Source organism: Antedon mediterranea, chromosome 6 (assembly GCF_964355755.1).
Source record: "Antedon mediterranea chromosome 6, ecAntMedi1.1, whole genome shotgun sequence".
Lineage (NCBI taxonomy): Eukaryota > Metazoa > Echinodermata > Crinoidea > Comatulida > Antedonidae > Antedon > Antedon mediterranea.
This window is the reverse complement of record NC_092675.1, coordinates 9,995,292-10,009,715: the sequence shown is the minus strand read 5'-3', so window position 1 is coordinate 10,009,715 and position 14,424 is coordinate 9,995,292. Positions and strand designations below refer to the sequence as shown.

General features: G+C 29.8%; 1 protein-coding gene across 16 annotated transcripts in view; it reads right to left on the bottom strand.

Annotated features, from left to right (window-relative positions):
- LOC140052593 (uncharacterized) overlaps nt 1-14,424 on the bottom strand; it is a 115,962-nt gene that overhangs the window by 19,880 nt on the left and 81,658 nt on the right. For 15 of the 16 annotated variants that reach the window (XM_072098213.1, XM_072098216.1, XM_072098215.1 and 12 more), the window contains one exon: nt 12,399-12,626. The exons of the other annotated variant lie outside the window; for it this stretch is intronic. In XM_072098213.1, coding sequence (XP_071954314.1) covers nt 12,399-12,626 — 228 coding nt within the window. The remainder of the gene's footprint in view (nt 1-12,398; nt 12,627-14,424) is intronic. 16 annotated transcript variants of the gene reach the window in all.

Genomic DNA, 14,424 nt, shown 5'->3' with positions numbered 1-14,424 from the left:
ATTATAACAAAGGAATCAAGGATGAGGTGTAACAACCAAGATTGATTATGTACCTTGAATCTAACACATTCACATAGAAAGCTTAAAGTTAACATTTATCTGACAAAATAGTATTATTACCCATCATTTTTAAGGTGTAACTAGATCCTTTATACCATAATGAAATATAAAAAGTGCAATATAAAAATGTGCATTCATGTGGTGAGGGTGTTGTATGGAGGTGGTCGGTAAATAATTTGGACAGAAATGGATGAATGTATATGTATAATATGGTTTATGTACTGTAGTAATTAGACAAGAATAACAGTAAATATCAATAATTTGTTACAACATTGATTAACAATTGTTACAACTTATCTATCATTCTTTGTGAATGTTAAATGTTTTTCATCACTGGAATACAAATTAGTTCATAAATATTGACATGTTAAAAAAAAAATAAACAAAACGTACAAAAAATATGCAATATGACAATATAATACAAATTTTACAAATAAAAGATGATTTTTTTTAAAGTAACAATAACGAAAGAACACAGAATATATTGTTATGTATACAGTTAAAAGCAAAATGGTATGGAAAAGTCCCACTCTATCATAGGTTGTTGTAGTTTTGGTAACAAGATTAATACTGTATGTCACTTCATATGCATAATAATAATAATAAAACTTCTTCTTCTTCTTATATAGTGCTTATTGCACAATGCTTGTAAGTGCTTCACATTATTATCCTGACCTTTTTTTGGATAAAACATGTATGGAAACATACTACATAGAAATCAGCGCAATACACCTGGATGTAGAGACGCAAACATAAGCTAAGTGTTCCTAAAGATACAAGCAATGCGTTGAGTGTTGGATTAGAACTCTCAGGATCAGTGCCACATGCCCTCATAATACTTGAGCTAAAAAATCAAAATGCTGACTCGTTGACTAAAAACATGAACAAATAATTTGGGCAAGTCTAACTACTGTAGTATCTATAAACATTTTCCAAATTTGCTTTTATTTAAAATAAAAACAAATACATTAATGTTTTAATTGTACAATATTTGCTTTTGTCATAATAGTTTGGATTTGTGTTAATTAATAATTGCTAATTACTATCTAATTAACTATATTAAGATTTGTAGAGACTTCACAAAACATATTACTTATATAACAATCTTAAGTTATTCTGTAGATTGTTTATATAGCCTAGATTCTTTAGAATAGATACCATCATTTAATTAGATCATGTGGATGGATGGAAGACAATCCCATTTCTAAATTCAATAATTTGAAGCTAAATTCATAATTAGGTTCAAGTACTTAGAGACTCAGGTTATTAATTAAACAAATTGAGTTATGCTTAAGAAATAGGATTATACTCTCTTAGTATTACTATGGGTTACTAATCAGTGTTTAGAACCAAAACATTTGCCATTAAACCAGGCAGAAAAAAGGAACACAGTAAAAGTTTTATTTAATTAAAAACATCTTATTTGTAAAGATGATGTCATACGGATGGCCTATTCGTTTACAGGTATATTATATAATATACGATATTGTATATTTTATATTTATCAAACCTGTTAGTGGCCTTTTTATCGCTGTTGGTTTCGATTTAATAAATACAAATATTATAATAATGTTTATTGATGGCTAATGAGTAAATTTAAATCTATGGGAAATATGTACTATATGAATACAGTGCAATTATGAGGCTGTTGACTGGCTGTATAAACATATTTTATTTGTAAACTATTATCAGAGAGCAGATGTTTTATAAAGATGATTATGAGTGTCTAAATTTAAGGAGAATAGACAATAGGAAATATTCATTAGACAACAAAGGGAGATAAAACAAAAACACATTACAAAAGCAACAGTATGATGTTAAAAATGCTATAATCAATGATGACCAGTAGAAACAAGAATGAAACTAGGACATGTACGATGATATTCAAGTTCAAATTTCACTATTGTGGCCAATGACACCACACACATAAAACACATTTATTGAGTATTCAAAGAATTGAGTTCTTTACAGGTAAGCCACTTTCCAAATAGTCATGGTAATTACAGTATCATAGAAGTATAAATCCAGAAAATCCAGCCAATACTATTATTCCTATTTATTTATCATGATAACAAAAATACAATACAGTTAATTATTTAGAAATAAAAAAACATTATTTCTTGGATCCCATTGTAAAAGAATGTAGAAATAACCATTAATTGGTATCACTCTAATGTTTCGTGATGATCAATTTGAGACAGAAGCGTCAGCCTCCTTCTCCTAGACATAGTCCACTGGCCTGTACACATGGGCTTGGTGGGTTTATTTGAGAATTTTGGGTTAGCCAGGCTAGGTATTAGTTAGCGAAGTTCAAAAGGTTGACTGAAAGTACAAATAATCAAAACCTTAAAAGGAACTTTCGAGGATGCTTGTTATAAAATATAAACCCAGAAGAATCACAGCCTACGCGTACTAAAATATACATAAAAAGTGTTTTTATTAAAAAAAAAAAAAATCTCATCATGCATCCTTTTCGTACTGATCGGCCATTTTTAATTTGTAAAAAGTTTTAAAATGAGCCATAAACTCTGCTTCGTCTATTGAACCGTACGTAAAATCAACCAAAACAGTCACGATAATGAACAAAACGTAGTACACTATATGACTGCCATACTTTAAGAAAAGGGCTTATGTACAAAAAGCTACTTTTGTTTACAAAAGTTCATGTAGTATTTTATTTTCCAATGAATATATTTCAAAAGCACATTATTGAAAAATATCTGACATAATTTTTTATTTTGGGGGTCAAATTGCAGATAAAGCCTTTTTACAAATTATTTGTACTTAAAAATGGCAGGAAATACTTCGAAAACTGGGCACCTTTGCAGTTATTTTGTTTGATTTTGGATAAAAATTTACCAAAACATTTAGTTGAAATAATTATAAATGTAATTTAGATCAGGTAATTTGTAAAAAATTTACAAAATATATGAAAAGGCTATTCTCCTAAGAGCATTGATCTGTCTCATTATATATTCATCATACTGTTTGGTCATTTGCTGTAATTGAGGCCGTTTGTCAAAATATTCAAAAGTGTTTGTAGATACCCCCAATAATAATAATAATTATTATAAATTTCATATTTATAGACATATTTTAGGATAAATGGTCAATTCAATGATAAAATATACCCCAAGAGTCAAATAAGACAAAATTCTCAATTTTGAAAAAAAATCTCAAAATAGGGCAGTATACTGGGCTTATATAAGCATGCATTGCGCATTGTATAAATTACCATATCCGTTCATTTACCGTCCCCTTTCATCTACCATTCTGATACAAAAGCTCACTAATATTTTCTAGAATTGAATTAATCAGAACTTAGAAGATAATTGACAAATACAAAAACAACTATAGTATACTGTTACTTGTTACTAAATTTATTTTGTGCTATATTATATCATGGCACACAAAAATGCGTACTTGTATAATAATTTTAAATGTATTTTGCTGTATATAATTGCAGAATCAAGTAAAATTGGTACATATAGAAGAATGAGTGGTTATAAACAATAACCAATTAGAATGCGGTTAAGTGTAATTTTGTTTGAACACTCTACATCATATAGTGTTATGTTAAAACCAATGCCACTCCAGGCAAATGATCAGCATTCTTTATAGAAATCATTACAACACTCAGTTTTATCAACATCCATAGAGGATGAATCTGGAAATTTGTAGACAGGCAGGGAATGTACTTAATTTGTGAGAATGATTTTCAGTTTGTCTGCCTATCAAGATGACAAATACTGTACTACAAATTCAGCATGGTCTCTAAGGACATATGAGAGAGTTGGGGCACACCTTCATCCCTTCAAGACTATGCTGCAAAACCATGTGTGGCTCCAGAGGACTCTATTTGTAACCTAACGACATATCAACTTATGAAGTCTAGCTGTAAAATTTTACACTATGAAATTTACCTTTAGTCTACATTATTGAAACAAGATGAAATTGTTTACACAAAATGCTTCCAACATAATATGCTTATTATAATACATATTAATTACCTTTGTATACAGTGTTGTTGGATACAACCTACTGTGTAAAAACCACTCTTAAATTTGATAAATTTCAAGTAACATAGTCAGTTCAACCATCGGTAACAAAATCACCACTTAGTGGTACAATATTAAAAATGTAATTAAAAACTGTGCATATAATATTATAGGAGCCAGCCCTAAATATAGAATATAAAATATTAGTAATATGAATGATATTATATAAAGATATGAATTACAAAGTTTTCATCGTAATTGTTCATCTTAGATTGCAGTTAAAAATGGAACTGGTCTAAGAAATCACCATACTTTTTGTTACTGACTTTGAGCAAGTTAAACAGTAATCACTATATAGATACATATAGCTAAAGAATACATATAACCAAGTATTACAAAATAGCATTAGACTTACACGTTATCTTGTACTATGATTCATATTCTACATGTTATGAAAAAACCACTGACGCATCCACTAGATTTGTTAAGCTCTATCTACACTATCAAACTAGTTAAAAAAAGTGTGATGTGCTCAAATATGGTAGTGGTATTCCCAAATATGGTAGTGGTATGACATCCTCATGTCTATATATTATGGACACATCATATTTTTTTGTCACATAAAGTTTGGTAGTGTAGACAGAGCTTTAATCTATTCCTTTAAGTTTGTGTAGAGAAATACTAATTTATTCCAACAAACCTAAACAGAAAGTTACTTTACCAATTACAAGATAAGAACTGTCAATGCCTACTAGAAAGAGGTTTCGTTGTTTCTGAACTGCATTATGTGTAGCTTTAGTAGTATTATTTATTTATAGAAAGTATTTCCAATAGTAATTATCTATTATTAATTTGACTCTTATATACTGTATTTGTTTTAAAAGGTTTGTTATTCTTTGTTCTGTGAAAAAAGGAAATGTTATTTTGATGCTGTTGGAGAGGATTACAGTGATTTCCCAACAGTATCTAGCCTGGCACAAAAACAATTGTTTGTGCTTCTAAAGTGTACACAATATATTTGAATTCAAATGATAAATTGATTCCTCAATTTGAGCCTACCCTCCAGTTAATGTTAAGTTATGAATATTGGCTTTAACATTTCTTGCATAACACCTTCAAAAGGTATGGTACCTCAGGCTATGTGACGTTATTATGAATTAATATATGTTAATTCTAGAATATCTTACACGCTCTTACTATATTGATTTTAAGGACACCTACACAGAATATATTAACTTATATCCTCAACTTTATTCATTATAAAGTATCAACATTAATAGTTTCTCTAAAGAATAAATTTGAATTTTATAATAAATAGTTTGATTTAACTTACATTATACAATAGATAGAAATAGTTATAATAACCAAAAAAATATATATATATATATCGGTTGTTACTCTCAATATTTCAAGCACAGCTTGAAAATGTCATAGGATAATAAAATAAAATTGACTATAAATGTATCACCAGTCAAAAAAAATAAATATATCAAAATAATGTTGATTCTTTATATAAATATATAGAATTTAGTATACGGTACTTCTATGGTTGATAAATTTAAATAATTTCCAACAGATATAACCATCACCACTTTCTTATATTCTAGTACTACGCCCTTCAAATAGATTTACTATTGTATTAGTGTTAAACAGAATATTTTTACAAAATGTCTTGCGTAATAATCAAAAGTTGCACATTAATACACAAAAAATAACAAACAAACCGATATTACCCTATGGTGTATATATGAAGTAAGAACATAAATATTTTTCTATATCTCTTGACATAATTATTTTATCCACATTTCTGCATGGAAATTAGATTAATTTCTTCCTACTACTATTCTTGTGTATTTAAATACGGAACACTGGGAGAGAAAACAAATACAAACTCACAAACATGATATCCAATGCTAGAAAGTTGCACTGCAACAATCCAATGCTGGAGATCTTTCACTATCCTATAGATGGACATATAAAACTAGCTTGTAAAAGCTGTACCATCATAAAGACATTACAAATATGATATAACAAATGTCAATAATTGACTGCACTGTTGTACTGTTAAAATGTACTCAAACAATGTCAAATATTTCTTTTGCAATTCTTAGTTCTTTCCAACAACAGTCCGTGACTTTCTTGCATTAAACTTCTCTCGTAAAGTTAATGGTTTCTTAACAGTTTTTGGTTCAGCACTCGAATCTTTTTCATTCTCTGAAGTAGTTGAAATGCGGGTTTTCGATGAAACGTCCGGGAGCGCATCAGCTAATTTTTTAAGCTGTAGCACATCAGAATGTGAATTTGAATGGATGAGACACCTAGGTCTGGGAACGAGTAAGCAACCTTTTTGCAAAGGTGCTGGCTTCTTAATACCACGCTGTGAAGCAGCGGTATAAAAATGAGCGTGTAACCGTGCACGGTGTAAGTCGGTATCACTCATTGAATGCCCTAAAGCTTGCGTCATCTCATCATTCGCTCGCAAGTGGCTGATCTTTCCTTTTATTATAATGGAAGAATCCGTTTTTGATTTCATGTGCCTCTTATCACTTAACTTTGGTCCTTTATTTTTACTCTTCTTCGTAAGGTTCTCAACCATCTTTTTGTTTAACGGTAGAAAAATCATGATTATTTAATATAGAATAAGTAAAACAGCAAAAAGAATCAACAATCTACTAATAAATGTACTTGATAAAAGTCAACTTCTTCTTCTTTCACATTTACGATTTCTGAAAACACAGCATAGAAGTTACAGATTCAAAGATGGTAAATATTCCTTAGATGTCTTACTATTGCCAAAACCTTCGTTAATATAGTCTGAATTTAGTCTTGATTGTTGACATAATATAGCAATGCATAGACAGCTGCCTGAGGGATAATATAAGCTAACCAATCAATAGCCACATCCGTTGAATCATCAGCCAATGAAAACTACCAGTTAAATGTTCAATTGAAACTGAATGACGTAATGAAAAAACCTCAATACAATACAATACAGTAGGTGCGTGTATATAAAGAATTCATTAAATATAACATAGTCGCATTGGTGATACAGTGTATAACAAAAATAATGGATATTCACACAAAGACATATGTCAAGTTTTCAAAATAAAAACACCAACACCAACCAACACGCATTTTTTTTTCAAATGGAACAAAAAAAACAAACTGAATGTTCAGAGTATTGTAAAAATTTAACTTTGGAAACAGCAAAAAAATACTACAACCTGTCCAATGTATAGATCACATATGTGCACAAGAAATATATATACCTGAAATAATTGTACAGCTCTGAACTCAATTTATTCTGGTATTCTTCAGTATGTGGGTGTGAAACGAATACCAAGATTCGTAGAATAAGAATACATTAAATGATGTCACAATAGTTAGTAATCCACAAAGCACGATCCAGTTTCATCACATGATAGGCAATCCAATAGCCACTTGGACTTAACAAAGTGAACGATTCTAATGCTTCATAAATAAACAACACAACTTAAGACTTCAAATATGAGTTCAAACTTTATTAAATTGACCAAAAATGTACCAATAAAACTGAATTTTGTAATTTTATGTGTTTAAATCAATTAAGAATATAATAACCCATCTACTGCACAAACGTCAATGATAGCAAAATGTAGAACAATCTTCAGCAAAATAATCAATTTAGTTCAAATTGTATTTCGAAGACGTCAGCAATCAATGTCAATAAACACACTACATCAAATCTTGTAGCACATTCTAGTCTGCAGAATCCTTCGATATTAAAAAAAAAAGATTTCAGTAGAAATATACTGTAATAATGTAATTTTCTTGTAAAAGTAAATAAAAGTATCACTTTTATGTACTTAAAATTTGTAACAGGATCAGATATAGCAATAAATTCTCCTGTTCAGTTTGTAAGAACGTAATACACCTATAATTTTAGGCGATACTAAGTATACAACATACACAGTAGATCTTGTTTCAGTTTTAGAATTTTGCAGTAGATCTTATGAACTCATTTTTATTCAGAAAACTATTCCTATCGTACGGTACGGTAATTGAAACTTCTTTATAGTTGTAATCACTATCTGTGTCGCATTTTAATTTAACACTTCTTTGCTTTGCTAACCCGAGTTGAACCTCCTACAAGCAAAATACCTATGATGTGAATGATCAGTATCCAACAGCTGAATGCTATAGCCTATTTGGTGCTGCACGCTATAGGGCCTACGTTTTCTAATCTCGCATTCCAAAGGGAGAATTAGTCAACCGATAAGGAAGAGTGAGACAACCCATAAAGATGATATCAAGATGAGGAGGCCCGGTAAATGATTAAACCGATATGAATTCCTCCATCTATCCAATTAAACTCATTCTATAAATTAATAATGTCCTTGTTTTCATGACCCTAACCTAGAAGGTATTTCAGAAGCCTAAACTCTTTATAGACTTGAAATTTAATTAATTTTCTATATACAATACATTGTAATCAGATTACAGGAGTAATATATGGAGTGAATGCATTAAATTAATGAAACTTGATCAAAGATTTTCAATAACTCAATATTGGTCAGACATTCTGTTCATTTATATTGTCTTAAATTTCATTGATAAAGGTTACCCTAAAGGCTAACCCTAACTCTTTTAAAACTCATGCCTACAAATTATTGTATCTATATATAAATTTACGTAAGGGCAAAATTTAGCACATTACTTCTAGAATTTTTACTCGATGGTATATAAAGTTGGTTCATATGTTTGGCACTGATTTTAAACACCTAATGTAACCCTGTTTTAAAATTAAGTTGAGTTAGATAATTATTTATTGATGATTATAATGAATTTGCCCCAAATAGGGGTGTTTTCCGATATATATTAGTCAAATTTTATACAAATAATGAATGTTTATGAGTGTAATAATACAAATAATGTCATGAGGTGAATGATGAAAGGTTAAATTTTAACGAGGTAAAGCAGAGTTGATATTTAACATTTCATCATTCACCAATTGCCATTATTTGTATCATTACACGAATATAAAACATTCATTATTTGTTTTATAAACATCTAAATAGATTCCTCTCATTTGAATCAAATAAAAAGTAGGCCAAGCCAAGACATTTGATTCACAATGATTAAAACAGTAACATTTGGTTTTTAATAATTATATTAAATATTATTATTGATATGGATTTTATAAACGTACCTACTGTAGTGGTAATTATGAAAACAACCAAACAATCCTAGGCCTAGCAAGGCTAAAATGCCTAGCCTAATACTAACAGGGCTAGCTAGGTTGAAAGGCAGCAATACAAAACTTCAACAGGCAACTGGAAATCATCTAGGCTAATTAGTTTATTGCAACGATTCCACGTCTTGTAGAGATGTTCCCATTAATTAATCAAAATCCTAAAAACGATCAAAAGCCAATTTAAATGGCTTTTTGATCTAAATTTAACATATACATCTTTCCAAATATGTACTTCAATTGCAAAACCAGTCATAACAATTACATTTGCGCTGTTTTTATCTTACACGAAAAAAAGTACTAATAAACGATCATTTAATAGTGCGTACTATTGCACGCCATGTGACCCACAATCGTCAAATCAAATGACAGGTATTATTTAGGTATTATATAAACAGTATAATGTATGTCTCATAGCAAGAAATTGTAGATTGATAATGTAAAGTATGCAGACAGGTGAGTAAAAAATTATATCTTCAATTACTGTAGGCTATTCTTTATCCCTAAAGACATAGATAGAATAGAAGTATATTTTACTTAACTCCACGATGCAGATGATCAGTTGACATAAAGTAAAAACAATGAATATAATATTCTATAGTAGAAAATTATTTTTCTAAATTATAGCGGTTTTTTACCACATTTCCTTCAGCAAGATGCAATTACGTAAACTGAAAATCATAAATAATGATCAGTTACCATAGAAATTATTCATTAACTTGGATGCATTACATAATTAACATTGAATTTTGCTTCATTAGAGATCTTGCCCGACATCAAAGATTGCTCAAAGAAAGACTTTAAAATTATTTTTTAATCAGGTAAATTTCCCAACTTACGTCATGGTGAATAATAGAAAAGAACATTTTTTACTGATGGGAGAGTAGTACGAGGAAATTGGAATTGAGATTGAGTTGGTGCCACATAGGAAATCTATTCAAATAATAGCATGTGTGGGAACTAAATTCTCAGAATCAAACAACATATCTTATAATTCAACAAGAAGAAACAACGCTCTATTTTCCCCCTCAGGAAACCATTTTCCCACTTATTAATTCCCTCCCACACCCTACATAAACTACTAGTAGATTTTAGATTTTACTTAAATCTATCTATCAATAACAACATGCGTTTGTATTCCTCTATCTATTTTTTTCTCTGTAAACCGTTTTCCAACTAAATAAGAAAAAGAAAAAACACCGCCTACATACGTACAAGTATATTTTATCAACACCTACAATAAGTAATTAAGGAACTATATCACCTAGCTCAAAAGATGCTATAAAAACAACTTAACAGACTTAAATAATATTGTGATTGGAATGTAGTGAAAATATCCAGTGTGAAGACTATTAATATATAGGTCAGAGTTCACAGCTCATCAACCAAATCTAGTCTCTTTTAAAATGTTATTTGGGAGTGGAAAGAACATATACATAACAGTATACTGCATAAAATTCTTATTTTTGTAGATATCTTCTTTATTATTAAGTTTTAGAATATATATATAATATTTAGAAAAAGTGAACCTCTTAGGGCCTGTTTCTGCTGCAACTGCTCAAAATATGGTATAAAAATACGGTATTTTTTTATACCGTATTTTTTAGTACCCCGTTTCTGCTAACAATACTTCTTGGGTGATCGTGTAAAATTTCATCCTTTTTACCCAAATTGCCAATCATTTATTTGGTCGATAATTAAAAGTCGTAAAAAAGGAAGTTTAAGTTCAAAGCCCTAGTGATAGAGAGGTTGTGAGAGCACAGAAAACATCGTAATGGGGACAAGTAATTCGTTGCCTCCCCGAGTTATTGTCTTTTGCAATGTTGGACTGCTTTCCCAGGCTCTTCAGCTTTGAGTTTACTTGCTTTGGAGACAAGTCTATTCCGTACTCCTGTTTTACTTTTTTAGAAATGTCTTTATAAATGTGGTTGTCCCTTTTATTACCTTTTAGTTTGCCGGAAATTTTAGCTTCCCCACCCCCTCCTTCTCAACCCCCTCCTTCCCCACCGCTGCTTCCCCACACAGATTTAAATAGTAAATACTGTGACGTCTTCGCTCCACATTTTCGCCGAATATATCTATACACGTGTGTAAAACAGCTGACAGCGACAGCAAATAAAAACACGATGTTGACCTCATGTCGCAGGTAAAAAAAAATACGGTATTTTTTATTGGCAGCAGAAAAGGGTACAAAAAATACGGTATAAATTTGTAAATGCCGTATTTTATCCACAAATTTTGTGGGGAAAATACGGTATACAAAATACGGTATTTTTTTTATGAGCGCAGTTTCTGCTGCCAAAAAAATATGGTATATATACGGTATTCTAAAAATACTGTATAAAATACGGTATTTTCTTGGCAGCAGAAACAGGGCCTTATTGTTTATTACCATTAGTTCTACCTGGAAATTGAATACCATTTACCTAAAAAGTATCTATAAAGATATACATTTACTATTATAGATTTTAATGCATTTTTGTTATTGTATGTCATTTATTATATAATATTTGGAGAAAGTGAACCTGATTGTACTCCATTGAGATTCAGCCTTGGTTACCCACAGCAATGTCATTTTTCAGTAATCTTTCTTTGGAATAATAATTATATTAGTCAACCATTACATCAAAGATGTGAATGTGATAGAAGAGTATTATAAAACCAAACAAAATATATGTTACCTATAAGCGTATTTAGAGCAAATATAATATAAAGCACAAATTACAAGACAAATATATATATTCCAGAACAAATAATGTTGACTGTTTTCTTTTTTACCACTGTAAATAAATAATAATGTGAATTTGGTAAATAATTTCACTTTTACATTTAACTATAATATTAATACACAACATAAATATTTGAGTTAATGACGCATAGAAACTTATTAGCAGCATAAAAACATACATATGACAAGGTAGGTATTTCCACCAAACAGTAACAAAGACTGTCAGTTAAATTAATAGAAATGGGAAATAAAGACATTAATATTAGAAATGAATAAAGCATTTTCCAAAATTAAAATATTAGTTAACATAGACCATTAAAACAAACAGCAAACAACCAAATATTGAGTTAAAACACAGGGAAAAAAGAATCTGGAATAGAACCTTGTGGTTGCCTTTGTGGCGGTGCTGACATCACATTAAGTTGCTCAGCTGCAGACATCCCACCGCCACTGCTGCTAGATACTGAACGTGGTTTGGGTAGCTTCGCTGGAGGTGGCACAGCAACAGACAAGTTTCTGTCTGGATCTTTACCGTTGAATTGATTTTTACTGACATTTTTAGAAAGATCCTGAACGTTAGCGATGTTCGACTTTATGGGTTGTTGCATATCTGTTCACGCAAAGTTGTAAGAGAGAAGGATGTGGTTAGACACTTCTGACATGCACCAGTATGTAAATTAGTCATTTGCATATTATGCAAATAATTATACTTGGATAAAATTCATTAAAGAAAATATGCAAACCATTAATAGTTGAGTTGAAATGTAAAGTATAATAATATTAAATTGAAATCTAAATGATATACTGTAAAGTTGATCCTAAATCTAATAATTTCCTAAAATACTGTATGGCAGCTGAAAATAAGATAGTTGAGATATAAAAACAGATCAGTCACTGACAGAAGACGAAACTTGGAACAAACAACTGTAACAGAATATGAAGTTAGTAGAAATGACATTAACCATGTTACACAATTCTTAAATGTTAAGAATGATATACATGCCAGTATATTTTAGGATTAGATATTTTGACATTTTATTATGTCATCCTCGCCAGCCCGGCACATAAATCGAAAAAATAAGATTGCGTTTTTTGTGTATACATTATAAAACATAAAATATGCAGTGTCACATGATCCAGCCACGCATATTTCAAATACGCATCATGGAATTTAAATTGCAATAGTTATGTGTGGCTTAAAGGCAACATAAATGTTTATTTAGGTTAAGACATCGAACACACATACATATTATATCCATAAAACAATACTCATAGTACACAACATAAAAGAATTACGCCATAATATAGCATACAGAAGCAATCAAGAAATTGAAAGTGGTTTCTATACCATAGTTGTATAGGACTGTATAGGAATAATTACATTTTTATATTTAAGAACTCCAACATTATTTCAAGATACAAATTAATTATGATGTTAAAAAGTCAAAATTTTAGCATTTTGAAACATCTGGGATAGGCACAACCAAATCCAGTTATAGAAATAAGAACAAGTAGGCACAAATTAAGAGGTTAATTAAGATAGGCAAATCAAGTCAGATGTTACATAATCTTTTAAATGGTTCCATGATGTACTAGAAAAATTTACATTAATCTCACTTATGAAATAGATAATATTATTTTGTAACTATAAAATATTTTATTGATTATTAAAGTGAAACTATGAAATGATAACACAATCAGAGGTTTTCTTTTCAGAAAAAAATAAAAAAAAAAAAGAAAAAAAGTTAGTTACATAGTAAGTATTATCGATTATTGCCAATTGCTAAATTAGCTGTTTTAAAAATGCAAAGTATATGCTCAGGCAATATTAGTACTGTAAACTTAATATTACCAAAAACATATACTTTTTTTCCAGCAATTAATGTATATAATGTCTACAGGCTGTGGACGGGAATGACTAAACTGAAAACCTTTGAAATTGATCGGCAAGACTACCACAGGCAATACAATAATAGATTGTTACTTTAAATATATTCAATCTACTTTCTTAAAGTAAAAATTAAAGCTGAATTGTCCTTCAATTTACTTTTAAAAAGATAATCTTTAATCTACTTGAATAATTTTCAGACATAAATTTTCAGATAAAGTCAGACATTCTCTTTAAAAAAATATTTGATTGTCAGGAGGTAGTTTACTTTATATGCATCTTTTTCACATTAGTACATCAACACTTTATTAATCGGTGTTTTACAAAAGCATATATAATGTACAAAGAATATGAATGAATGTTGACATGTTCTGTGCAATACAAGTGAAATTTGTTATACGATGAAGAAATGTTGATAAATAAAGTATATACTCTATGTTTGCAATTTACAATGAAAGAATTAATTGTATTGAATTGTTGATGTATTGTTGTAATAAAGATGCATGCAATCTAAAATCTA